The 25,974-nt window shown below is 40.3% G+C and overlaps 1 protein-coding gene across 1 annotated transcript in view; it reads right to left on the bottom strand.

Annotated features, from left to right (window-relative positions):
- The window catches only part of ARL6 (ADP ribosylation factor like GTPase 6), a 47,528-nt gene that overhangs the window by 4,694 nt on the left and 16,860 nt on the right, over nt 1-25,974 (bottom strand). Inside the window, exons 6-7 of the mRNA XM_036916569.2 lie at nt 4,611-4,740; nt 1,071-1,126 (exon numbers count right to left, since the gene is read on the bottom strand). Of these exons, the coding sequence (XP_036772464.1) occupies nt 1,071-1,126; nt 4,611-4,740 (186 nt within the window). The remainder of the gene's footprint in view (nt 1-1,070; nt 1,127-4,610; nt 4,741-25,974) is intronic.

The following is a 25,974-nucleotide window of genomic DNA, read 5'->3' as shown; positions in this document are numbered from 1 at the left end:
TTCACTTTAGCATACTAAAAGGCCCAGGCCTATGTGCTGTCTCCTCCTTCAGATCTGACAAAGTGATTTGGCAAACTGAGCAACTAACTTAGCATGCAGACCCAGCTGTAGATGGTATGGTAAAAGGCAGGAAGAATTCCATCTTCAAGATAAGATTGCATTTTAACACCCAGGAAGTTCCAGAGGCAGGATTCTTTAGCAAGTAGACAATACCTCAGCCCACCTTGGGGGCTGGGCAGGCAGCCTTTTGATGTGCTCCTGGACCAAGGTGCTGGTGTCCCAGAGAGAAATCAAGGCAGGAAATTCCTTGTGTTAAGTTAATTTTTAATATTCAGGGACCACTTAACAAGTCTACACCCCTAAGTTTTTTCATGTTCTCAAAAAATCCTCAATTGCCTAGAAAACCCCCTAGACAACGCACCACTATGGACTCTCTTGTCCCCTCCTGGCGTGAGCCGGGAGCTCTGTCCTTTCACTGTATCTCTAAATAAAGGCCTGTACCTCACTCTCCTACCTTGACTGTTGGTGAAGCTCATTCTTCGGCTCCGCAAACAAGAACCCCGGCATCACTACGATAGCTACTTCCATGAATAACAAATTGCAATATACACAACATCAATAGAATACCAGTATTTATAATACTAATTATGAAGGGTTAAAAGTTATATAAATATGCTTTTGGAGCTATACAAAGGTACAGCATGATTCTTAAGATACATGCCATTCAGACTTATTTTTAGTTACTGACAATAAGGCCTAAGATTTGTCCCAAAGTTCAAATGTGCTTCTATTACTAGATCTGACAGAAATCTCTTGCCATAAATTAAATTGGTCATGTATATTGATTGTAAAGATGAAAACACTTTATTTAAATATTTCCTTTAGAAAAATGTAATATGAGTAAATGGAGCAAGTATTAGATACTTACTGTATTGTTTTTTCTGACAGCAGAAATAAATGGAAACAAGAGGAAAAGGCAATGATATAATAAAAATAAAATGTAAAAAATGAAGGAAAAATGTGAATGGAAAGGAAATAAGGACTGAAGATGCATAGTATTTGTGATGTACCTTGAAGCCAGTCTACACCTTCTTGCAATCCTTCTCCTTTTATGGCATCACTAGCACTGAAATAGAATACATAAGAAACATACTCATTTCATCATAAAACTATATGAATAAATAATTACGATCTTGTTATATGGCAAATTAAAATAGTCTAGTAACACACATCTGAAAAACTGGTTAAGCACTGAACTGAATATCCATAGGAAAATAAAAGTCTGAGTGCTCAGGAGTAAGATGTGAGAAAATTATTCATAATTTGTATAGACATTTGGAAAACTATCACTGAGAAGTTACATATTTATTGTCTTCAGGAATATGGGTAGGTTATTTAATGCTATGTCTTTGTCTTCAGTTTCAGCATCTAGAAAATGGGGAAATAGTACCATTGACCCCACGGTTATTGCGAAAATTAAATATTTGAGATATGTATATAAAACACCTAAAATAGGGTCTTTTCATTGTCTTTCCATTCTCACAAGAGTAAACTTAAATCCTCTTTGTAACACTGTTTTCTAAATAATCACAATTAAGCTATATAAGCTAAAATTATAAAATGCAGAGGGTTTTTAGAGTATCAAATGATCTTATTCAAAGAGGTAGACAGACAATTTCTTGTAACATGTTACTGATAAAGTCATTTCCTTTCAAGATGTAATCATACACTAGCAATTAGTATATGTAATTAGATTTTCTGAATGATTAGGGTTCCTTTTAGTGTACTGAAGCATGATTGTAAAATGTACTAGATCCCCTAAAAAAGTTAATTTAATTCTAATCAAACCAGAAATTACCTCCAGGGAATTACTTATTAGACTAAGAGTATGACTTATCATAGAATTATTTTAAAATAGGAAGACAGAAACAAACAGCATGATTCAAATACATTCAAATAATACAATTATTCAAAGCAAAATATGGATTATTAATAGTGAAACATGAGTGACTGAAACACTCAAATCAGTAAAGATCAAAGTATTGATTTTATTACACACCTAGAGTTTCAAAAAGAATACAGTCCCAAACAAGTAATACAATGAAGAAACCCTTCTCCTTTGGTGGAGGTGTCACTATCCTACTAAAAACCTTGCATCTTTTCCTAATAATCCCCAAATGTCTGAAATCTACCTTTCCTTTCAAATAAGCAGTAAGATCTGCAACTAGAATAAAAGCCCAAGTCTTCACCATGTCTTACCAAGCTACATGTGGTATGGCCCCCGGTTATTTGTCAGTGGCTTCATCTACAAGAAACCTCTGCTCTAGCCAACCTGGAGTTCTTGTGATGCCTAGAACACACCAGGCACATTCTCATCCAAGAGCCTGTTCACTTTCTGGCCCCTCTATTTGGAAAGCAAGTTCTCCAAACCTTTGTGTGAATTGCTCCCTAACTTCAATTAAATTTCAGAGAGAATTAGATTGTTATTCTTTCTCTTATTATCTTAATTTATTTATTTTTTCATCCTTCCAGCTAACATTGTGTAAATCTACTTACCCACCTCTCTCACAAGATAGTAAATAAGCAAATACATATACATATCATACCAGGGACTGAGTCAAAGAATGCACAGGAAGAACAATAATGCAATCACACCCTAAAAACCAGTTGACTATATGTTTACCATAATGGTTTAAGAAAAAACAAAAAACAAAAAAATTTCTTTTAATTTTCCAGACTTTACTTCTCCACTATCTTTTCTTTATTGCCCAGTAAATTTACTTGTACCTAAGGCAAGAGAGATACAATATTTTATCTCTGTAATACTAAGCACTACCTTTCTTTCTAAAACCGGAAAGGGATAAATGTATTTTCAATTTTATACCTGCTTTTAAAAATATTGCAAAAAATAAAAGAACAAACTTAACAAATGAAACATTAATTGGAACTTGGTGACTTGTCCAGTTTGAATTAAGGAGAAGTCAAATTATAGACAAATTTAAAATAAATATTATGCATTCTTCTGTAAGTTATACAGAAATACAGAAATTGGCAATATAATATTCCACATCCTTATAGTATCAGGATATCATTTTTTCTATCATTGAAAAATATTTAGATGTCACAATTGAATAAATCTGTAAAATCTGACTGGTAATTATTTAAGTAGAAAGAGATTTTTCCATTTGCAAAATTAATTTTTACTTCAAAATTAAAGACTGTATCTCTACTAATCAGAACTATGTTTTTGAATATACTTGCTATCAAAGCAGTCACAATACTTAATACAATGCAGAGTTTAAAAATTATTCTACTTTAGGTTTTGTCAGTTTAGGTATGATTTAGAGAAATACAAAAGTTCTACCACAAGATACTTCTCTTCCTAAAATCCCTACTTTCTTAAGCAACCAAATACCACAGAACCTCAAATTGCAACTCAAGAATCATTTAGTACACATTGACTCTTTCTCTACTTCCAAAGAAGAGAGGGTTTCACTCAAGATATGCAGCATTTCACTCCTAGGTATAGTTGCTGAAGGTCTTAATTACTGAAGTCTCAGGGCTTTCTCAAGCTCTTTTCTATACTATTATTTTTTTAGCACCAAGGTTAGATCTAAAGTTCTTTTCTGGCTCTACTATCCCCTTTCTTTACATCATAATTTTCCTTCTAGAGGGGTAGATTTCCCTGTCTCTGTGTTCAGCCTTTCTCCATAGATAACCTTTTTTAAAAAAGGGAAAACTGTCAAGAGAAGGACATCTTGCAGTAGGCGGAGGGAGGTAGGTGGGTGGTGAATAGAAGGGAGCTTAATATAAGGTAGTGGTAGGCACTAAAATACTAATATATATATAACTTCTGATTCTTTTTGTTATATTATTTTGGTAGAAAGGCACACTGGAATCAAATATATTAGTAAGAAACTGCTCTCCAAGTAAACAGTGTATACTAATTTCAGACATTAATTAAGAGTTCTACCTTATTAGTATGTCTAAATAAGATTAATATTCCCACTCATATTACTACTCCAAGGGTTACAGAGTTTTATTTTACAGAAGGAAACTGAGAAATCCCAGCTCTCATGGTGCTAATGCACTAGTGTAGGAAGACAGACTATAAAAAAACAAAACAAATAAAGAAGAGGTCACATGGCACTAGAAAAATAATGCAAAAACAAGAGATAGAGGCAAGATAGAGTGATATTTGAGAGAGTTATCAGGAGAGGTCTCTTTCCTGAAGGAAGTACAATAGCCAGCCATGAAAATTATTTGTAGAATGATTCAGACAAAGGGAGTAACAAGTGCAAATGCCCCGAGATGGGATTGTGGTTGGCTGGTTCAACGTGCAGGAGGAGATCAGTGTGGTTGAAACTGGGTGTTTAAGTGGGTTGTTTAAGTTATTCTTTTAAAGAGTTGTTTATATTTTCCTATCCCCGAAAAGATTTAAAAAGACTTTAACAGTAATACATTCATGAATATCTAAAATGCTATAATTCTATAAAACAAAATCCTGATCTTACATCCTACCATGTTAGGTCACTTATAAATGCCTGGAAAAGAAAAACTGAAGCTTAGAGACTTTTCAGAATGCTAGCATGACAAATATAAAACTTTACCAAATATGCCATGGTTTATCTTTGATGTTCTCTAAACACAGCAACTGAGACACTTTTACAGATGTCACTGCATCTCTAAGATCCATCTTGTTTGCAAAGAATAAGATTGGTATTCGGCGGTGCTTAATATCTAAAATAGAAAATAAGACCATCATCACACTTCCAGCTTTGGGTTATTTTCTCCTAAATCCTTAAAATTGAAATCCACTAAAATTGTTTTCCAACCATTTCTTTCTATATCACACATATATAAACATTTAAAGATGTATACCGTCAGTCATGAATTTGAAACAATCTGGGTATTTAAAAAATTTTTCTTCCAAAGACTATCTGCCCTCTTGGAGCTTTAAAACAAAGTGAGTTGGGAGTGCAGGCTCACTAAGCAGTTACTGAGCAGCACCTACAAAAGGGTCAGATATTTTGTTTCAATCTTACTGTCAGCACAAAGGAGGCAAACTTCAAACGGGAGTAGAAGGATGATAAACCAGATCCTGATTTTAGATTTTAGTATTATAAGTAATAAATCAGATATTTTAACAAGATACTTTTACCTTGTTATAATTTTGAAAACACTTTTTTGCTGTTTTGAACGGATAATACATTTAAATAGTTCAAAATTCAGAAGACATATAATGGTATATGGCAAAAGAACCTCCCTGCCACCTTTGTCCCAGGCCATCCACTTGTCCCCGCTAGAGCAGTTAACCTGTACCACCCATTTCTTGGGATCATTTTAGAAATATTTAACATATATACAAACAATTATATTATTCTTTACACAATAGTAACAGACTATTCTATTTTATGCCTTTTGCTTTTCACTCGTTTCATTACTTTGGAGACTGTCCCACATCAGCACTTGTAGTTTCTTTAGTATTTTAACAGTTGAGGGATATTCTGTCTTATTGTACTAACTTAACAAATACCTAAGTGAGATATATTTCTGCTGTCAATATTTACAACTATAAACAAAGCTGAAATGAATAAAACTGTATATATGTAGGGAATTTTGTCCATGGGCCAGTGTGTCTATAGGGTAAATTTGAGAAGTGGAATTGCTTGGTCAAAAGATATGTAAATTGCTATTCTGATAGTGATTAACAAACTGCCATCCTTTAAAAATCCTATCAGTTTATTTAAACAACAATGTGTAAGACTGAAAGTTTCCAGTGCCCTTGCCAAAGGAGTGTGGTCAAACTTTTTGACCTTTTCTGTATTATAGGTGACAGATAAAACTACTATGAGCATGTGTTCACTTATATTGTTTTGAGAAAGGTCAATAAATATTTATATTCAAAAGATGTTAATAGATTTTTTTTCTGTAAACTACGCTGTTATATCCTTTCCCCATTTTTCTCTTAAGTTTTCAATTTTATTGATTTGTAGAAAGATAAAGTAGTGAGGAAATAAATCTTGTAACTATGATATGAACTGCAAATATTTTTCTTGTTTGTCATTTGCCTTTGACAGCTCATGGTTCATTTTGTAATTTAAAACTTCTTATGTAGTCAGTCATATTCATCAATTTTATTTTCTTTTTTTAGGATTCTTGGTTTTGTGTTTTAGTTAGAAAGACCTCCTCTTGTGCCAAAATTACTTTAAAAATTGTCCCATAGTTTCTTGTACTCTTGTAATGGTATAATTTTTACATTTAAATATTTAGACCAACTGGAATTTATCCTGGAATAGAGAATGTCAGAGTGGATAATAAAGGAAGACACAACCATATCATATTCATCAGAAACTCATTTTGAACATAAAGACACAAACAAGTTGAAGTAAAAGGATGGAAAAACATTATGCATACATGTAAGTGTCAGAAACCTCACATGACTATATTACTATCAAACAAAGTAGTATTAAAGATGAAGGGTACTACCAAAATAAAAGAAAGGAATTTTAAAACTATAAAAGGGTCAATCACTCATGAGAACAAAACTATTTTAAATGTATATTTACCTAATAAACCAGCTTCCAAATACATAAAGCAAAATGTGACAGTACTAAAGTGACCTACAAAGAAATCCATTATCACAGGTGGATACGTCAATGCCCTTCTCTTAGAAATTGGTAGAACAAATCATCAGTAAGAATGTGGAAGATGTGAACAATACTGTCAACTGACATTTACAGAATTCTTTACCAAACAACAGTAAAATACATATTCTATTTAATTGCAGATGGAACATCCACAAAACTAGATCATATGTGATAGGCCATATATTTCAAAGGATTAAATTGTTCAGAGTATGTTCTTTGATCAAATGGAATTAAATCAGAAATTGTTAACAAAAGAAACCTAGAAAATTCCCAAATATTTGGGAAATTAAGTAACATACTACTAAATAATCCAAGGGTTAAAGAAGAATTCACAAAATAAGTTGGAAATTCCTTTGAAACAAATGAAGAAAACCAATGTCAAAATTTGTGAAATGCAGCTAAATTCTTAGAGAATATACATTGCTTTAATTGCTTGTATTAGAAAAGAGAGGTGTAGAGTCTACCATTTTCATTGCCATCTGAAAAGATAAGAGACAATGAAATACAGTGTAAGTACAGAAAGTTCATAATGAAAATGAGCAGAAGTTAATAAAACTTTTAAGAAGACAAACCAATGGAAGAAATGAGAACAGCTAGAAGTTCTTGAAAAGTTAATAAAGCCAATAAGAGCTTTAAAAAGTTGAGCAAGAAGAAAGGGAGGAAACATAATTACCAATAAGAGAAATGCAAGAAGATATATCATGCAGACCTTATAAACATCGAAAGGATAAGAGAGAATATTATAAACAATTTTATGCCAGTAAATTTGACAAGTTAAAGAAATTAACAAATTTGGTCACAGATTACCAAAAGTGACCCAAAAGAAATACAAAACTTTAATAGCCTTATATCATTTAAGGAAACTGAATTCATAGTTTGTATCCTTCCTTCCCCATACATACATGCACACACACACACAAACCTGACCTAGATGGCTTCACTGGAATAGTCTATCATATAAGGAAGAAATAATACCAATTCTATAAGAATCAAAATAAATAAATAAATAGATAGATAGATAGATAGATAAAGACTATATACTCTCCAACTCATTTTCTAAGGTCTCTATACCTTTGACAAAAAAATAAGCTGAGAACATTACAAGAAATAATTAAAAACTCAAAACTCTCGTGAGCACAAAAACACATCTTTAACAAGGCTTTAGCAAATCCAATTGAATAATATATGAAAAGGTTACTATTCCATGGCCAAATAAACTTTAACTCAGGAATATAAGGTTCATTTAATGTGTGAAAATCAGTAATATAATTCACATGTGAATTATCTGATAAAATAGAGTAGAAAATGCATTTAGCAAAATAGAAGATTAGTTTATGATGAAAGCTTTTGAAAAATTAATAATAAAAGGAAACTTTCTTAACCTAATAAAGATGTACAGGATAGTTAACATCATACTGAATGGTAATACTGAATATAAAGAATGAGAATATGATATGGAAACAACCATGATATGGATGGATGGATAAAGAAAATGTGATGTATGTATGTGTACATATGTATTATGTATACATACATAATACATACACACAGTGGAATATTATTCAGCCATAAAAAATGAAATTACGTCTTTTGCAACAACATGGATAGACCTTGAGGGCATTATGCTAAGTGGAATAAGACAGAGAAAGACAAATAATGAACTATCTCACTTACATGTCATATCTAAAAACAAAACAAACAAAAGAACAAGCTCACAGATAGGGAAAACAGATTGGTGGTTGTCAAAGGCAGGATTGAAGAGTGGGTGAAATGGGGAAGGGGGTCTACAGGTACAAACTTCCAGTTATAAAAATAATAAGTCATGGAGATATAATATAGAGCATGATGACTACAGTTAATAATATTGTACTGTATATTTCAAAATTGCTGAGAGATCTTAAAAGTTTTTATCACAAGCAAAAAAGAAATTTTGTAACTATGTATGGTGACAGATGTTAACTAGCATTATTATGGTGATCAGTTGGCAATATATACAATTGATACAGATAAATCATTATGTTTTATGCCTGCAACTTATATATTATAGGTCAATTTTACCTCAATAAAAAGAAAATGGGAATAAGCCTTATCACTTCTATTCAACATTGTATCGGAGGTCCTAGCCAGTGCAATAAGATAAGAAAAGAATAAAAGGCACAAAGACTGAAAAGGAAGCAGTAGAATATTTTGTTGTTGCTGAAGATTTTCCATGTAGAAAATTATAAGAAATCAACAGCAAAACTATTAGAATACATTAATTTAGCAATGTCCCAGAATACAAAGTTGGTATTTCCACATACTGGTAACGAACTATTAGACTATGAAATAAAATATACTATTAACAATATATTCAAAAATATTTTAAAAATAGGGGTAAGTTGAATGAAATATGTGTAAGACCTGTACATAGAAAACTGTGAAATGCTAACTTAAGAGAAATTTAGAAAAGCCTAAATAATGAAGTGACATACCATGTTCATGAGTTGGAATATTCAATATTAAGAACAATTTTAAGATATCAACTATCTCCACATGCAATCAGAATGAAGTCTCAGCAGTTTTTTTTTTAATTAACAAGCTAATTTAAAAATAATAATATGAAGGACCTTAAACTTGAAATAGCATACAAGAATTGGAAGATTTATTCTATCTGACTTTAAGATTTACCATAAATCTATACTAATCAATTGTATATCATAAATCTATATTAATCTATTATTTCCTTGTATGAAAGGATATAAAGGGATCAGTGGAACAGAACAGAGTCCAGAAATGACCCATACACAGATAAATAATATTTGATAAGGGTGAAAGTCAAGTGATTTTGACATGTAATTAAGTGGAAAGAATTTTTTCATCAAACATATTTTGGGACAATTGGTTATCATCTGTATGTAAGTAAGTGGAAAGAATTTTTTCATCAAACATATTTTGGGACAATTGGTTATCTGTATGGAAAAAACACAAAAATTAATTCAAGATGGACCCAGATTTAAACATAAAAACTAAAACTATAAAGCTACTAGGAGAAAACAAGATAATAGCTTGGCAATTTCAGGGTAAGTAGAGATTTCTTAGGAAGTACAGAGCTTATATGTAAAAGACAAAAACTGATAAATCAGACTACATCAAAATTAGAAATATCTGTTCATTAAAGGATATATATGTAAGAAAAAACCAGGCAGGGCACTGGAAAAAAATATTCCAAACACATATATTTGACAAAGGTCTTGTATCTATAATACATAAAGAAATCTTATATTTCAGTAATAAGAGTAGTAAGACAATCAAATTAAAATGGGCAAAAGATTTTAAAAGACATTTTCCAAGAGAATGGATAACATTGGCCAAGAGAACATGAAAGAGTGCTCAACACTATTAGTCATCAGGAAAATACAAATTAAAAGCACAGAGAGATCCTTATACAAACTCAGTAGAAAGGCTAAAATGGAAAAAACTAACATTAATCATTGGAGAGGATGTGGAGCAACTGACTCACATATGTTGCTTCTGAGAATGTGAACTAGTATACTACTTTCAAAAATTAACTAGCAGTTTCTTAAAATGTTATGTATATATCTACCCTCAGACCCAGCAATATCATTTCTAGGAGTCTATCAAAGAGAAATGAAAACATATGTCTACAAAAAAAGTCTTACAAGCATGTTCGTAGCAGATTTATTCATGATAGCCCTAAACTAGAAACAGTCCAAATGTCAACTTAACAGGAGACTAGATAACCAAATGTGGTATATTTGATAAGGAAAATAACATTTTTCAACATGGCCGATAGGGCAAACAGGAGAATGTCAGCCCCCTTCGACACCCTTCTGGTTTCTTCCACTCTGCTTGCCTCATGCACCAAAATGCAGCATATATGGAAGTAGAAAAGTATAAATTGTTCCCCTTGCCTGTGCTCGGGGCTGAGACTTTTGGAGATCACTTTCCTCTGAGCCCAATGGTGTGAAATAAACCTCCCACTCTCCAAGACCTCCGAGTGCCGCTTGGTTCTTCTGTCGAGTGATCCAGTCCAGGTTCCGTAACATTTGGTTCCTTGACTGGGAAACCCAACTGTGCTGGCCCACTCTTGCCACCGGTTTGGAGCAACAGTGGGATTATGATGGAACAGGTAACCATAATGGTGAAGGCGTACCCTGCCTAAGCTTTTGGCAGTCTCCCGCCTGATAGCCTCGGATCGGCCTGCTCCTCTCCTGCCGGACTCAAGGAGACTTGGTAGGTGAGGACCTGGTTCCAACGTCAGATTACGGTAAGGCCTGGGGCCCCTGACCAAGCCAGTTCCCACCCGTCAGGGTGGAAGGGGAGCCTGATCACCTCTCAGAGACCTCTTAGAGGTCTCACAGGTAGGGATTCCCAGGGAGGGAGTGTTCAGAATCTGGTCTGAGTGTGTGAGTGATCGTGCAGTGACTGAAACTATTCAGTTTGCACTGAATCTGTGGTTCCATGGCCTGTGCTATGGAATCTGAGTGGGCCCTTTGCCATATTCATGGTTGGCCACCATGACATAATGGTGACTCAGCTTTGGCTGACCTGGCCCAGGACTTATATGGGTGCACCTTAGTCAAGGCTGACCAAACTCTCCGAGAGGAGAGTGAATGGACAGGCAACTGATTGATCTCCTCTCTGAAGGAAGCATCCCCCTCCCTTGTCTGTCTTCATGGTACCATCTCACAGATATATCATGGGGTCAGAGCACAGCAAACCCACAGTTCTTCAAACAATGATCAAAAATTTCAGGAAGGGATTTCTGGGGGACTACAGAGTAAAATTAACTCTGAACAGGTTGAAAACCCCATATGAATCTGAATGGCCCACCTTTGGTGTAGGATGGCTTCCAGAAGGAACCTTAGATGTCCCAACAGTTTGCCGAGTCTGGGAGGTCATTACTGGAGATCCAGGTCACCCTGATCAGTTCCCATATACTGACTCCTGGTTAGGAGCTTCCCAGACCCTTCCCTCTTGGGAACAGGCAGAGACAAGGTAGGGTCTTAGCTGCCTCAACAAAGCGGCCTACAATACACCAACAGAAGCCTGAGCCTCACATATTCTTGCTGCTGATCCAGAGGAAGAACCAATATCACCCCCACCTTATGCACCCCCAAGGTCATCATCACCCAGCCCCCAGCCCTGACACTCCTCCACTGTTGGTCTCCCCACCGCCTCCAGGTCCGGAGGACTCACTCTCCCCTGGGCCAGCAGCCAGATTGTGCTCTTGATGGGGCAAACACTCTTCAGATGTTGGTACAAAAGACGCAAGAGCCCAAGAGGCATGATGAAGATGGGACCATCCAGTCCAGCCAGTCCATGCTTTACTATCAACCCTTCTCCATGACTGACCTCCTCAATTTGAAGCACAACACCCCGTTATACTTGGAGGAGCCACAAGCCCTGGTTGATCTCATGGTATCCTTCTTCCAAACCCATTGGCTGACCTGAGAAGACTGCCAACAGCTTCTCCTCACCCTAATCAACATGGAAGAAAGAAGGCGATTATCAGAGGGACCCACCAATACCTGGAAGAACATGCACCAGCCGTAGTCCTTGATCGGGATGCATGGGCTGAAATCGCTGTCCCCAAGGAGTGCCCTGGGTGGGATTTCACCATGACTGAGGGACAGCACCAGATTCGCCGATATCAGGACGCCCTCCTCCAAGGGATCAAAGCCGGGTCCAAAAGGCCCATGAACATGACTAAAATATCTTCAGTCACTCAACAATCAGGAGAGTCTCCTGGGGACTATTACGAGAGGCTGTGTGAAGCTTATCACATCTATACCCCCTTCGACCTTGAGTCACAAGAGAGCCAACAAATGGTCAACACCTCATTTGTGGCCCAAGGTGCCCTGGACATCAGACATAAGCTCCAGAAACTTGAAGGCTTCGCTGGAATGAACATCACCCAGTTGACTGAAATTGCCAACAAAGTATACATGAACAGAGAAGTTCAGGCCAACAGGGAGGCTGAAAAATGAATGAAAAGAAAGGTCAGCCTCCTGGAAGCCGCCCTAAAGGAAAGGGATGACCAAAAGGCAGAAAGAAACCGGCTGCTGAGTGGGGGAAAGCCTAGGACACCCCTAGCCAGGGACCAGTGCACTTACTGTAAAGGGAAGGGTCATTGGAAGAATGGATGCCCTGACCGAGGGAAAGCCCGGAGGCCCAGTCACTACCAGGAAGAACCTCACAGGGAGAAGCTCACTGGCCTGGCAGGAACAGGCTCAGACTGACAAGGACCGGGCTCTCTCACTCTCGGCCCCCATGAGCCCATGGTCAAAATGAAGGTGGGGAGCCAAAACATGACTTTTATGGTCAGCACAGGGGTGGAACACTCTGTGGTCACCCTGCCTTTAGCCTCCTTTAGTGGAAGGACTGTAACTATTTTCAGATCCACTGGGACAAAAGCAGTTCAGCAGCACTTCTGTCAAGCCCACTAATGTGAACTTGGGGGCCACAGGTCTGACATGAATTTCTCTACATACCCGAGTGCCTCATTCCCTCCTTGGCCGAGATACACTCTCGAAACTCGGAACCCAAAAAACTTTTGAATCAACTGGACACACCAGCCTCAAACTAAATCCAGGGCAGGAACAGCCAGGGTCCCTCATACTGGCAATAACCACACCCAGGGAAGAGGAATGGAGGCTATTCTGTGCCCAGGCCCCTGCAAGTAGCCCACCTGAACTCAGAGCTGCCTTCCCTCACTATGGGCTGAAGACAACCCACCTGGACTTTGCCCATAGCCAAGCCCTGTCATTGCAGAATTGACTCCGGGGGCCCAGCACAGAGACAGCAGCAATACCCCCTTTCACAAGAGGTGAAAGCAGGCATCCAAGAACACCTGACAAGACTCAAAGAAGCAGGCACTCTAGTCAAGTGCCAGTTGCCCTGGAACACACCATTCCTACCAGTCAAAAAGCCAGGAGGAGGGTACTGACAGGTTCCAGACCTGTGAGCGATGAACAAGGTGACTGTTTTTGTGCACCTGGAAGTCCCAAACCCGTATACCCTCCTCAGCCAGATCCTGGGGTCTGGCAAATGGTTCCCTTGCTTAGACTTAAAAGATGCCTTTTTCTGCCTCTGGTAGAGCCAGCCCTTGTTTGCCTTTGAAAGGACTGGACCGGATATGGGGCGGCAGATTCAGTTAACATGGACGCGGCTTCCACAAAGGTTCAAGAACTCACCCACTCTCTTTGGAGAGGCATTGGCAGCAGACCTTGCCAGCTTTCCGAGGGAAGCCACGTGCTGCGCCCTCCTGCAGTACGTAAATGACTTCCTCCTTGCCAGTGACATCCAAGAGAACTGTACAGAGAGCATGAAGGCCCTCCTGCAACTCCTGTTAGACTCAGGATACCGAGTCTCATGGAAAAAGGCACAAATCTGCCAGCAACAAGTCTGGTACTTAGGCTTCCTCCTCACCCAGGGGAAGAGAGCACTAGAGCTGGAGAGGGAAAGAGTGATTACCTCCTCACCCCAGCACCAGACAAAGAAGGGCCTACGAGAATTACTGGGGGCTGCAGGGTTCTGCAGAATCTGGATTCCCGGATTCTTGGCAATGGCAAGACCCCTCTACAGCCTCCTAGGGAGGCCAGACCGAGAGCTCCCTCTCTGCCCTTCGGGACAGAAGAGGCAAAAATCGCCTTCTTGGAAATAAAGGCTGCTTTAGGACAGGCACCAGCCCTAGGCCTGCCAGATATAGAAAAGCCCTTCAATCTCTTTGTACATGAAAAGGAAAAGGTGGCCCTCGGAGTACTCACACAGACTGTTGGGCCCTGGCAGCAGCCAGTCGCATACCTGTCAAAGAGACTGGACCCAGTTTTGGCAGGATGGTCACCATGCCTCAGGGCGCTGCCAGACACCATTCTACTCATTAAGGAGGCAGACAAACTTACCCTGGGAAAAGAACTGAATGTCAAGGTCCCCCATGCTGTAGTGTCCCTCATGAACACACAGGGACACTGCTTCCTCTCCAACTCTCGGCTAGTGCAATACCAAGGGCTCCTCTGTGAAAACCCACAGGTCACTCGAAACGGTACGGACACTGAATCCAGCAACTTTCCTCCCCACCGAAGAGGGGAAACTGGATCATGACTGTTCTGAGGTAACTGACGAAGTCTACACAAGTCGTCCATATCTGCAGGATCAAGCAATACACAATCCAGACCTCATGCTGTTCAGTGATGGCAGCAGTTACATACAAGAAGGTATCGGGAGAGCAGGTTATGCAGTAACCACTGCCATTGAGGTCTTAGAAGCTAAAGCCCCACTGGCTGGCTGGTCAGCACCACAGGCCGAATTACATGCCTTATCCGAGCCTTCACCATCAGTGAGAACAAGCAAGCCAATATCTACACTGACTCCCAATATGCCTTTGCCACTGTACACACACATGGGGAAATCCACAAGGAAAGAGGTCTCCTCACTACAGCAGGAAAAGCAATCAAGAACAATGAGATAATGAAACACCTTGAGGCTGTCTGGCTCCCAAAAGAAGTAGCAATTCTACATTGCAAAGGACACCAAAAGGGAAATGACCGTATAACACAGGGGAATCATGTGGCAGATGAAGCAGTTAAAGCAGCAGCCAGTAAGGAGAGAGATGAAGCTCCTTCCCTCACTATGGCTCTAATGCCCCCAGTGGAGGCCCCTCCACTCAAGTACGCTGAAAAGGAGAAAGACTGGGCCATGGCTGAAGGAGCCACCCTAACCAAGGAAGGGTGGTGGATGCTGCCTGATGGACGCATCTTTGTCCCAACTGCAACAGGAAGGCATCTAGTCGGCAAGTACCATCAGTTCACCCACCTCGGAAAGACTGCACTGGAATCTGTCCTCAAGAAACAATACTACATCAGCCAGTTGCCAGCACTGTGTCTGGTAACAAGTGAGCAGTGTGTGACTTATGCCAGGAATAACACTCAATCTGTCCCGTGACCCCCTCCAGGTGTCCAAAGGGCAGGAATTGCCCCCTTTGAAGACCTATAAATAGACTTCACAGATGTCCAGCCAAGCAGAGAACTCAGATACCTCCTAGTGATAGTGTGTACATACTCTGGGTGGGTTGAAGCCTTCACGACCAGAAGAGAATGAAGTTGAGAGGCAGCCAAAGTTCTCCTAAGGGAGACTGTACCCTGGTTTGGCCTACCGTCTACAATCCACAGTGACAGTGGACCTGCATTTGTAGCAGATGGAGTACAAATTTTAACCAAATCTCTCAATGTCTCCTGGAAGCTCCACACTGCCTACAGGCCCCAGAGTTCAGGGAAAGTGGAGGGAATGAATCATATCCTAAAGGGAACCCTAGCCAAGTTCTGTCAGGAAACCAGCCTCCTATGGCTGGACCTACTACCCCTGGCCCTTCTGTGTGCCCATTGCACACTCGGAGCACAAGGGTTTTCCCCTTTTGAAGTAGTATATGGACACCCCCCCACCTGGGCCTGGGAAGCCTTCCAGGGACCCTATACCAAATGGGATAAGGGGGTAAGGGAACAGGTCCAAGCCTTAGGAGCCACCCTAAATGAGCCACAACAATACACCATAGAAAGAGCCCAATCTCCTTGGGGACCCCAGTACATTCCTTCCAGGTAGGGGACGCAGTCTGGGTCAAAAATTGGAGAAAAGACCCCCTCAAGCCTCAGTGGACAGGACCCCACATTGTTGTTCTAACCACTCCCACTGCCCTCAAGGTTTCAGGCATCACTCCGTGGGTCCATCACTCCAGAGTGAAGAAGACCCATCACCCGATGAAGAAATACATCAGTGGAGAGCCCAGCCAGACAAGAATTCCCTCCATCTCCATGTCCGACGAGAACCCACTGATTGATGGACATCTGCATGCTGTGGTTCCTGGCCCTCATCGGTGTGGGATCCCTCATCCTGGGAACTGGACTCTCCACTGCCGCCCCTTCTGACTGGACCGTCCCCCACAGAGTTGCCATTGCCATTACTTATTGGGTGACTGTAGGATGCGTTGCTGCATTCGCTTGCTTATATAGCTTCTTTTCCTTCCCTTCCTCCACCTCCTCTTGGGGAACCTCTGTGCTTGCATAAAGCCAGACAAATGGGGGACCAGGTTCAGTGCCTATATGTACATGCCCACCAAATATTATAATAAGAACAGGGCCACCCTTTGCTTTAAAGATGGGAAAAAGTACTGGACTGGAACAATAAGTAAACAGGATTCAGACTGTGCAATTAGGGGAAGAAAGGGATCCACTGTCTTAAGGCCTACCTCACCCACAATGGAATGTCTGATGAGGTGGGAAGTCCAGGATCAGGCACGAAGGGACAGGGATGAAAAGGTCAAGCAGGCCCTAAAGACACTGACTGAAGGGTCAGCTTACCACATACTGACCTCTCAGGACTTCAACAACTAACTTACACCCTAGCCCCTACCGATCAGGTCAACCAGGTCATCACAGCAGCCTACGAGTTGATTTGAAACATCAGCAGCCAGATACAAGCCTGCTGGCTTTGCTTGCCCTTAACCTGCAGGGCCTGTATTGGAACCCCAGTGCCCTCATACTGGAGCTCTACTCAGACAACCGAAAATTATGCAGCCCAGAACCAGACCAAACTAATTGGTCCGGTAGTCTACAACAGCCAGCTCCAACCCACTGCAGACAACATAACATGCCTGACCAACTCAAAGGCAGGTAACATTAGCTATGGCTCCATAACAACCCAGTTGTGTTCCAAAAACTACACCACCAATCAGAAAACTTGTTGTGCACCCCCCACCCCAGGAAATTTTCTGCTGTGTGGAAGTACCGCCTTCTGATGCCTCCAGATAAAGTGGACAGGTTTATGCATGCTGGTTTTCCTCACGCCCAACATGTCTGTCAGGTCTGACCAAGAGGTGGAGCAAGCTCTCGGCCCCTTTCCGAGGATACAAAAGCCAGCAGCTTTAAGCATGGTTTTGTTGGGTGTGGGAACACTTGCAGGAATCAGAGCAGTGTTAGAATCTTTGCCCCACTTTTATCACAAACTTTCTCAAGAACTAAACAAGGACATGGAAAAGGTTGCAGACTCCCTCCTTTCCCTACAAGGTCAGATTAATTCACGTGCTGCAGCTGTACTCCAAAACCGAGGAGCCCTAGACCTGCTCGGGGCTGAAAAGGGAGGAACCTGTGTATTCCTAGGGGAGGAGTGCTGTTATTACGTGAATCAGTCAGGAATAATAGCCACAAAAATCAAAGAACTAAAAGAAAGAATATTAAAACGGAGAAAGGAATTAGAGACGGGGGATGTGGGGACTCAGCCAGTGGTCCTCCTGGTTGCTCCCAATGGCTGGGTCCCTCAGCTCCATCCTCCTCCTCGTCACTATTGGCCCGAGTACTAAATGCCCTCATAAAGCTCATAGAAAACACTGTTACAAATTGAGCCACCACTAGTATACTGGCTCTGCAAGGCTATCAGTCTGACATAGATCAGGATGATGCTCCCTAAAAACTAAAATATTTAAGAGGGGCATGAGAGGGAAGAGTGACAAGGAAAATATTTAACATGGCCCATAAGGCCTATAGGAGAATCTCAGCCTCCACCGCTTGGGGCCCTTTCAGATTCTTCTTCCGCCCTGCTTGCCGTGGACATCAAAATGCCACATATACAGAAGCAAAAAAGTATAAATTGCTCCCCTTGCCTGTGCTCGGGGCTCAGACCTTTGGAGATCACTCTCCTCTGAGCCCACCAGTGTGAAATAAACCTCCCACCCTCCAAGACCTCTGAGTGCCACTTGGTTTTCCGTTGGGCAAACCAGTACGGGTTCCGTAATATATTCATATAATAGAACATTACATAGCACTAAAAAGGAGTAAACAAGTGATACATACAACATCAGGGGTGATTCCCAAAAACATTATGCTGAATGAAGAAACTTAGGCACAAAAATTTATGTACTTTCCCTCCCCATTTATATGAAATTGTAGAATAGGCAAAATTAAGCTGGTGACAGAAATCAAATTAGTAGTTCCTCTGGCACAAGGTATGGAGTATGGGGGGTTGATTGCAGAGGGGCATGAAAGAACTTTCTGGGTGATGAAAACATTCTGTTTCTTGATAGGGAGTGTGATTACATGAGTATATGCATGTATTAAAATTTCTGAACTATATATATACTTAAGATCTGAGCATTCACTGTTTATAACTTAAACACGTTAATTTTAAGAAGTTCATACACACTTCAGCTGAGAAATCCCTCCTTTAGGAATTTATCCCATAAAATAAATACATCAGGCTGAGGGGCGGAAGATGGCGGCGTGAGTAGAGCAGCGGAAATCTCCTCCCAAAACAACATATATCTATGAAAATATAACAAAGACAACCCTTCCTAGAATAAAGACCAGAGGACACAGGACAATATCCAGACCACATCCACACCTGAGAGAACCCAGCGCCTCGCGAAGGGGGTAAGATACAAGCCCCGGCCCCGCAGGAGCCGAGTGCCCCTCCCCCCAGCTCCCGGCGGGAGAAGAGCAGGCAGAGCGGGAGGGAGACGGAGCCCAGGGCTGCCGAACACCCAGCCCCAGCCATCCGGGCCAGAGTGCAGGGCCCTCGATACTGGGAAAACAGGGCAGCAAGAACAGTGAGCAGGCACTGGAGGCTGGGCGACAGAGGACATAAGAAAAGCGCGCGACCATTTTTTTTTTTTGCTTTTTTGCTGCTTTGTTTTGGCGAGCGCTGTTTGGAAGTCTTAAAGGGACAGGGACCCCAATATTAGGGAAACAGGGCAGAAAGACCGGTGAGCAGAGGCCTGAGGCTGGCACCGGAGAATAAAGAAAAACGAACGACCACCTTTTTTTTTTTAATTAAAAAATTTTTTTTTTTTTAATTAAAAAAATTTTTTTTCTTGTTTTTTTTTGTGGTCATTGTTTTGTTTTGGCGGGTGCTTTTTGGAAGTCTTAAAGGGGCAGGGCGGGCCACTTAATCCAGAGGTAGGGAATCCGGGACCTCTGGGCACCCTAACCCCTGGGCTGCAGGGAGCAGGGAGGCCCCTTACGGAGATAAATAGCCTCCCAGCAGCTCCTGCTCCAACGCGACTCCACCATTTTGGAGTAGCTGCCCGAGCCAGGCCACGCCCACAGCAACAGCGGAGATTAACTCCATAGCAGCCGGGCAGGAAGCAGAAACCCTGTCTGCGCGCAGCTGCGCAGCACAAGCCACTAGAGGCCGCTGTTCTCCCAGGAGAGGAGGGCCACAAACCAACAAGAAAGGAAGTCCTTCCAGCCGTCACTCGTCCCAGTTCTGCAGACTATTCCTATCACCATGAAAAGGCAAAGCTACAGGCAGACAAAGATCACAGAGACAACACCAGAGAAGGAGACAGACCTAACCAGTCTTCCTGACAAAGAATTCAAAATAAGAATCATAAACATGCTGACAGAGATGCAGAGAAATACGCAAGAAAAATGGGATGAAGTCCGGAAAGAGATCACAGATGCCAGAAAGGAGATCGCAGAAATGAAACAAACTCTGGAAGGGTTTATAACCAGAATGGATAGAATGCAAGAGGCCATTGATGGAATTGAAATCAGAGAACAGGAACGCATGGAAGCTGACATAGAGAGAGACAAAAGGATCTCCAGGAATGAAACAATATTAAGAGAACTGTGTGACCAATCTAAAAGGAGCAATATCCGTATTATAGGGGTCCCAGAAGAAGAAGAGAGAGGAAAAGAGATGGAAAGTATCTTAGAAGAAATAATTGCTGAAAACTTCCCCACACTGGGGGAGGAAGTAATCAAACAGACCACGGAAATACACAGAACCCCCAACAGAAAGGATCCAAGAAGGGCAACACCAAGACACATAATAATTAAAATGGCAAAGATCAAGGACAAGGAAAGAGTGTTAAAGGCAGCTAGAGAGAAAAAGGTCACCTATAAAGGGAAACCCATCAGGCTAACGTCAGATTTCTCAACAGAAACCCTACAGGCCAGAAGAGAATGGCATGATATATTTAATACAATGAAACAGAAGGGCCTTGAACCAAGGATACTGTATCCAGCACGACTATCAGTCAAATATGACGGTGGGATTAAACAATTCCCAGACAAACAAAAGCTGAGGGAATTTGCTTTCCACAAACCACCTCTACAGAACATCTTACAGGGACTGCTCTAGATGGGAGCACTCCTAGAAAGAGCACAGCACAAAACACCCAACATATGAAGAATCGAGGAGGAGGAACAAGAAGGGAGAGAAGAAAAGAATCTCCAGACAGTGTATATAACAGCTCAATAAGCGAGCTAAGTTAGGCAGTAAGATACTAAAGAGGCTAACCTTGAACCTTTGGTAACCACGAATTTAAAGCCTGCAATGGCAATAAGTACATATCTTTCAATAGTCACCCTAAATGTTAATGGGTTGAATGCACCAATCAAAAGACACAGAGTAACAGAATGGATAAAAAAGCAAGACCCATCTATATGCTGCTTACAAGAAACTCACCTCAAACCCAAAGACATGTACAGACTAAAAGTCAAGGGATGGAAAAACATATTTCAAGCAAACAACAGTGAGAAGAAATCAGGGGTTGCAGTACTAATATCAGACAAAATAGACTTCAAAACAAAGAAAGTAACAAGAGATAAAGAAGGACACTACATAATGATAAAGGGCTCAGTCAAACAAGAGGATATAACCATTCTAAATATATATGCACCCAACACAGGAGCACCAGCATATGTGAAACAAATACTAACAGAACTAAAGGGGGATATAGACTGCAATGCATTCATTCTAGGAGACTTCAACACACCACTCACCCCAAAGGATAGATCCACTGGGCAGAAAATAAGTAAGGACACGGAAGCACTGAACAACACAGTAGAGCAGATGGACCTAATAGACATCTATAGAACTCTACATCCAAAAGCAGCGGGATATACATTCTTCTCAAGGGCACATGGAACATTCTCCAGAATAGACCACATACTAGGCCACAAAAAGAGCCTCAGAAAATTCCAAAAGATTGAAATCCTACCAACCAACTTTTCAGACCACAAAGGCATAAAACTAGAAATAAACTGTACAAAGAAAGCAAAGAGGCTCATGAACACATGGAGGCTTAACAACACGCTCCTAAATAATCAATGGATCAATGACCAAATCAAAATGGAGATCCAGCAATATATGGAAACAAATGACAACAACAACACTAAGCCCCAACTTCTGTGGGACACAGCAAAAGCAGTCTTAAGAGGAAAGTATATAGCAATCCAAGCATATTTAAAAAAGGAAGAGCAATCCCAAATAAATGGTCTAATGTCACAATTATCGAAATTGGAAAAAGAAGAACAGATGAGGCCTAAGGTCAGCAGAAGGAGGGACATAATAAAGATCAGAGAAGAAATAAATAAAATTGAGAAGAATAAAACAATAGCAAAAATCAATGAAACCAAGAGCTGGTTCTTCGAGAAAATAAACAAAATAGATAAGCCTCTAGCCAGACTTATTAAGAAGAAAAGAGAGTCAACACAAATCAACAGTATCAGAAACGAGAAAGGAAAAATCACGACGGACCCCATGGAAATGCAAAGAATTATTGGAGAATACTATGAAAACCTATATGCTAACAAGCTGGGAAACCTAGGAGAAATGGACAACTTCCTAGAAAAATATAACCTTCCAAGATTGACCCAGGAAGAAACAGAAAATCTAAACAGACCAATTACCAGCAACGAAATTGAAGAGGTAATCAAAAAACTACCAAAGAACAAAACCCCCGGGCCAGATGGATTTACCTCGGAATTTTATCAGACATACAGGGAAGACATAATACCCATTCTCCTTAAAGTCTTCCAAAAAATAGAGGAGGAGGGGATACTCCCAAACTCATTCTATGAAGCTAACATCACCCTAATACCAAAACCAGGCAAAGACCCCACCAAAAAAGAAAACTACAGACCAATATCCCTGATGAACGTAGATGCAAAAATACTCAACAAAATATTAGCAAACCGAATTCAAAAATACATCAAAAGGATCATACACCATGACCAAGTGGGATTCATTCCAGGGATGCAAGGATGGTACAACATTCGAAAGTCCATCAACATCATCCACCACATCAACAAAAAGAAAGACAAAAACCACATGATCATCTCCATAGATGCTGAAAAAGCATTTGACAAAGTTCAACATCCATTCATGTTAAAAACTCTCAGCAAAATGGGAATAGAGGGCAAGTACCTCAACATAATAAAGGCCATCTATGATAAACCCACAGCCAACATTATATTGAACAGCGAGAAGCTGAAAGCATTTCCTCTGAGATCGGGAACTAGACAGGGATGCCCACTCTCTCCACTGTTATTTAACATAGTACTGGAGGTCCTAGCCATGGCAATCAGACAAAATAAAGAAATACAAGGAATCCAGATTGGTAAAGAAGAAGTTAAACTGTCACTATTTGCAGATGACATGATACTGTACATAAAAAACCCTAAAGACTCCACCCCAAAACTACTAGAACTGATATCGGAATACAGCAAAGTTGCAGGATACAAAATCAACACACAGAAATCTGTGGCTTTCCTATATACTAACAATGAACCAACAGAAAGAGAAATCAGGAAAACAACTCCATTCACAATTGCATCAAAAAAAATAAAATACCTAGGAATAAACCTAACCAAAGAAGTGAAAGACTTATACTCTGAAAACTACAAGTCACTCTTAAGAGAAATTAAAGGGGACACTAACAGATGGAAACTCATCCCATGCTCGTGGCTAGGAAGAATTAATATCGTTAAAATGGCCATCCTGCCCAAAGCAATATACAGATTTGATGCAATCCCTATGAAACTACCAGCAACATTCTTCAATGAACTGGAACAAATAATTCAAAAATTCATATGGAAACACCAAAGACCCCGAATAGCCAAAGCAATCCTGAGAAAGAAGAATAAAGTAGGGGGGATCTCACTCCCCAACTTCAAGCTCTACTATAAAGCCATAGTAATCAAGACAATTTGGTACTGGCACAAGAACAGAGCCACAGACCAATGGAACAGACTAGAGAATCCAGACATTAACCCAGACATATATGGTCAATTAATATTTGATAAAGGAGCCATGGACATACAATGGCGAAATGACAGTCTCTTCAACAGGTGGTGCTGGCAAAACTGGACAGCTACATGTAGGAGAATGAAACTGGACCATCGTCTAACCCCATATACAAAAGTAAACTCAAAATGGATCAAAGACCTGAATGTAAGCCATGAAACCATTAAACTCCTGGAAGAAAACATAGGCGAAAACCTCTTAGACATAAACATGAGTGACCTCTTCTTGAACATATCTCCCCGGGCAAGGAAAACAACAGCAAAAATGAGTAAGTGGGACTATATTAAGCTGAAAAGCTTCTGTACAGCAAAAGACACCATCAATAGAACAAGAAGGATCCCTACAGTATGGGAGAATATATTTGAAAATGACACATCCGATAAAGGCTTGACGTCCAGAATATATAAGGAGCTCTCACGCCTCAACAAACAAAAAACAAATAACCCAATTAAAAAATGGGCAGAGGAACTGAACAGACAGTTCTCCAAAAAAGAAATACAGATGGCCAACAGACACATGAAAAGATGCTCCACATCGCTAATTATCAGAGAAATGCAAATTAAAACTACAATGAGGTATCACCTCACACCAGTAAGGATGGCTGCCATCCAAAAGACAAACAACAACAAATGTTGGCGAGGCTGTGGAGAAAGGGGAACCCTCCTACACTGCTGGTGGGAATGTAAGTTAGTTCAACCATTGTGGAAAGCAGTATGGAGGTACATCAAAATGCTCAAAACAGACTTACCATTTGACCCAGGAATTCCACTCCTAGGAATTTACCCTAAGAATGCAGCAATCAAGTTTGAGAAAGACAGATGCACCCCTATGTTTATTGCAGCACTATTTACAATAGTCAAGAATTGGAAGCAACCTAAATGTCCATCAATAGATGAATGGATAAAGAAGATGTGGTACATATACACAATGGAATACTACTCAGCTATAAGAAAAGGGCAAATCCAATCATTTGCAGCAACATGGATGGAGCTGGAGGGTATTATGCTCAGTGAAACAAGCCAAGCGGAGAAAGAGAAATACCAAATGATTTCACTTATCTGTGGAATATAAGAACAAAGGAAAAACTGAAGGAACAAAACAGCAGCAGAATCACAGAACTCAAGAATGGACTAACAGGTACCAAAGGGAAAGGGACTGGGGAGGATGGGTGGGTAGGGAGGGATAAGGGGGGGAGAAGTAGGGGGGTATTAAGATTAACATGCATGGGGGGTAGGAGAAAAGGGAGGGCTGTACAACACAGAGAAGGCAAGTAGTGATTCTACAACATTTTGCTATGCTGATGGACAGTGACTGTAAAGGGGTTTATAGGGGAGACCTGGTATAGGGGAGAGCCTAGTAAACATAATATTCGTCATGTAAGTGTAGATTAGTGAAAGCAAAAAAAAAAAAAAAAAAAAAAGGGCAGTTCCTGTGTGGTAACCTCCAACGAGTTCTACACAAGGGTATAAAGGGCATATAAAAGTGTAGGCAAAGGGTCTGTTTGTGTTTATACAGAGGATCAAAGCCTAATTGGGCTACCCCGAAAATGAACTAAGATACGATATGAAAAAGAACTTCCAACATCTGCACCCTCTGGAAGACTCATGCCAGAAGATGATCATCAAAAAACCCCAACAAAGATCCACGCACTGCTACAGCTGTAGATGCACTCATCCCACCAGTTCCTGGACCTGCCATGGGAATGAGGAAGGAGATATCTAAGCTGGCCTGTGCATACAGTAAAACAACAAAATTGGACTGGATCTATACTGTTGGAACTCAACCAAGAATTTGGAGAAGTGCAAATTGTAGCGCTCCAAAGTCTTACAACTACAAACTATTTATTGTTAAAAGAACATATGGCATGTGAACAGTCCCCAGGAATGGGTTGTTTTAATTTGTCTGATTTCTCTCAGACTGTTCAAGTTCATTTGGACAATATCCACCATATCATAGATAAGTTTTCACAAATGCCTAAGGTGCCTAACTGGTTTTCTTGGTTTCACTGCAGATGGCTGGTAATTACAGATATGCTTTGGTTATGTAACTATACTCCTATTATGTTAATGTGTGTGTGCAATTTAAGTAGTAGCTTAAAACCTATACATGCTGAAGTTACTCTACAAGAAGATATATCAAAGAAATAATCAATCTTCCCATGTTTTCTTCCGCCTGCTACTTCTATAGCTTTTCTTCTTCCTTCCTAATTACAACCCTTAAATAGAATTCGTGCCTCATATCAAAT

This window comes from Manis pentadactyla, chromosome 1 (assembly GCF_030020395.1).
Source record: "Manis pentadactyla isolate mManPen7 chromosome 1, mManPen7.hap1, whole genome shotgun sequence".
NCBI classification, from domain to species: domain Eukaryota; kingdom Metazoa; phylum Chordata; class Mammalia; order Pholidota; family Manidae; genus Manis; species Manis pentadactyla.
This window is presented reverse-complemented; position numbering and strand designations above follow the sequence as displayed.